Genomic DNA, 903 nt, shown 5'->3' on the forward strand with positions numbered 1-903 from the left:
GTCAAGCAGCAGATTAAAAACAAGGCAGCAATAAAATAACAAAGAAACTGTGTCGTCAGGTGTGGCGAAGAGTTCAGCTCAGGACGGCGAGAGGGGACGAGTCAGCGGCCACGAGAAGAGAGTGTCGGAGGAGCAGAACAACGAGAGCCAGAAACAAAAGGTGTGTGCCTCGAGTTGATCAGGTCATGTGACTGCAGGTGAGACAGGTGAGGTTACCTGACTCTTTGTCTTGTGTGGAGGTTCTGGAGGAGAGAGAGAAGCTGAAGCAGGAGCGAGAGATCAGGATGAAGAAGAAAGAATATCTGATGAAGGAGCTGGAGAGGCTCAGGAAGCAACAAGGTGAGAACACACGGATGCCGCGAATCATGCACGAAACACGCATGAAACACATGAAACACACAGGAAACACACAGGAAACACACGACAAATGCCCGAAACACGCATGAAACACGCATGAAACACACAGGAAACACACATGACAAATGCCAGAAACACGCATGAAACACGCATGAAACACACACAAAACACACATGAAATACACATGAAACACACACAAAACACACACAAAACACACATGAAATACACATGAAACACACACAAAACACACATGAAACACACACAAAACACACATGAAACACACACAAAACACACACAAAACACACATGAAACACACACAAAACACACACAAAACACACATGAAACACACATGAAATACACATGAAACACACATGAAACACACACAAAACACACATGAAATACACGTGAAACACACACAAAACACACATGAAACACACATGAAACACACATGAAACACACACGAAACACACACGAAACACACACAAAACACACATGAAACACACACGAAACACACACAAAACACACATGAAACACACACAAAACACA

At 43.6% G+C, this 903-nt stretch overlaps 1 protein-coding gene across 1 annotated transcript; it reads left to right on the top strand.

Annotated features, from left to right (window-relative positions):
- Nucleotides 1-59: 59 nt before the first annotated feature.
- Nucleotides 60-446, top strand: LOC121940154 (zinc finger protein 318-like; the record flags this gene model as incomplete). The annotated part of the gene is made up of 2 exons (XM_042482996.1): nt 60-160; nt 240-446. Coding segments are annotated over 2 exons (308 nt in total), but the record flags the coding sequence as incomplete, so codon positions are not given.
- Between the last annotated feature and the right edge of the window lie 457 nt (nt 447-903).

Source organism: Plectropomus leopardus, unplaced genomic scaffold (genome assembly GCF_008729295.1).
Source record: "Plectropomus leopardus isolate mb unplaced genomic scaffold, YSFRI_Pleo_2.0 unplaced_scaffold77037, whole genome shotgun sequence".
Taxonomy (NCBI): domain Eukaryota; kingdom Metazoa; phylum Chordata; class Actinopteri; order Perciformes; family Serranidae; genus Plectropomus; species Plectropomus leopardus.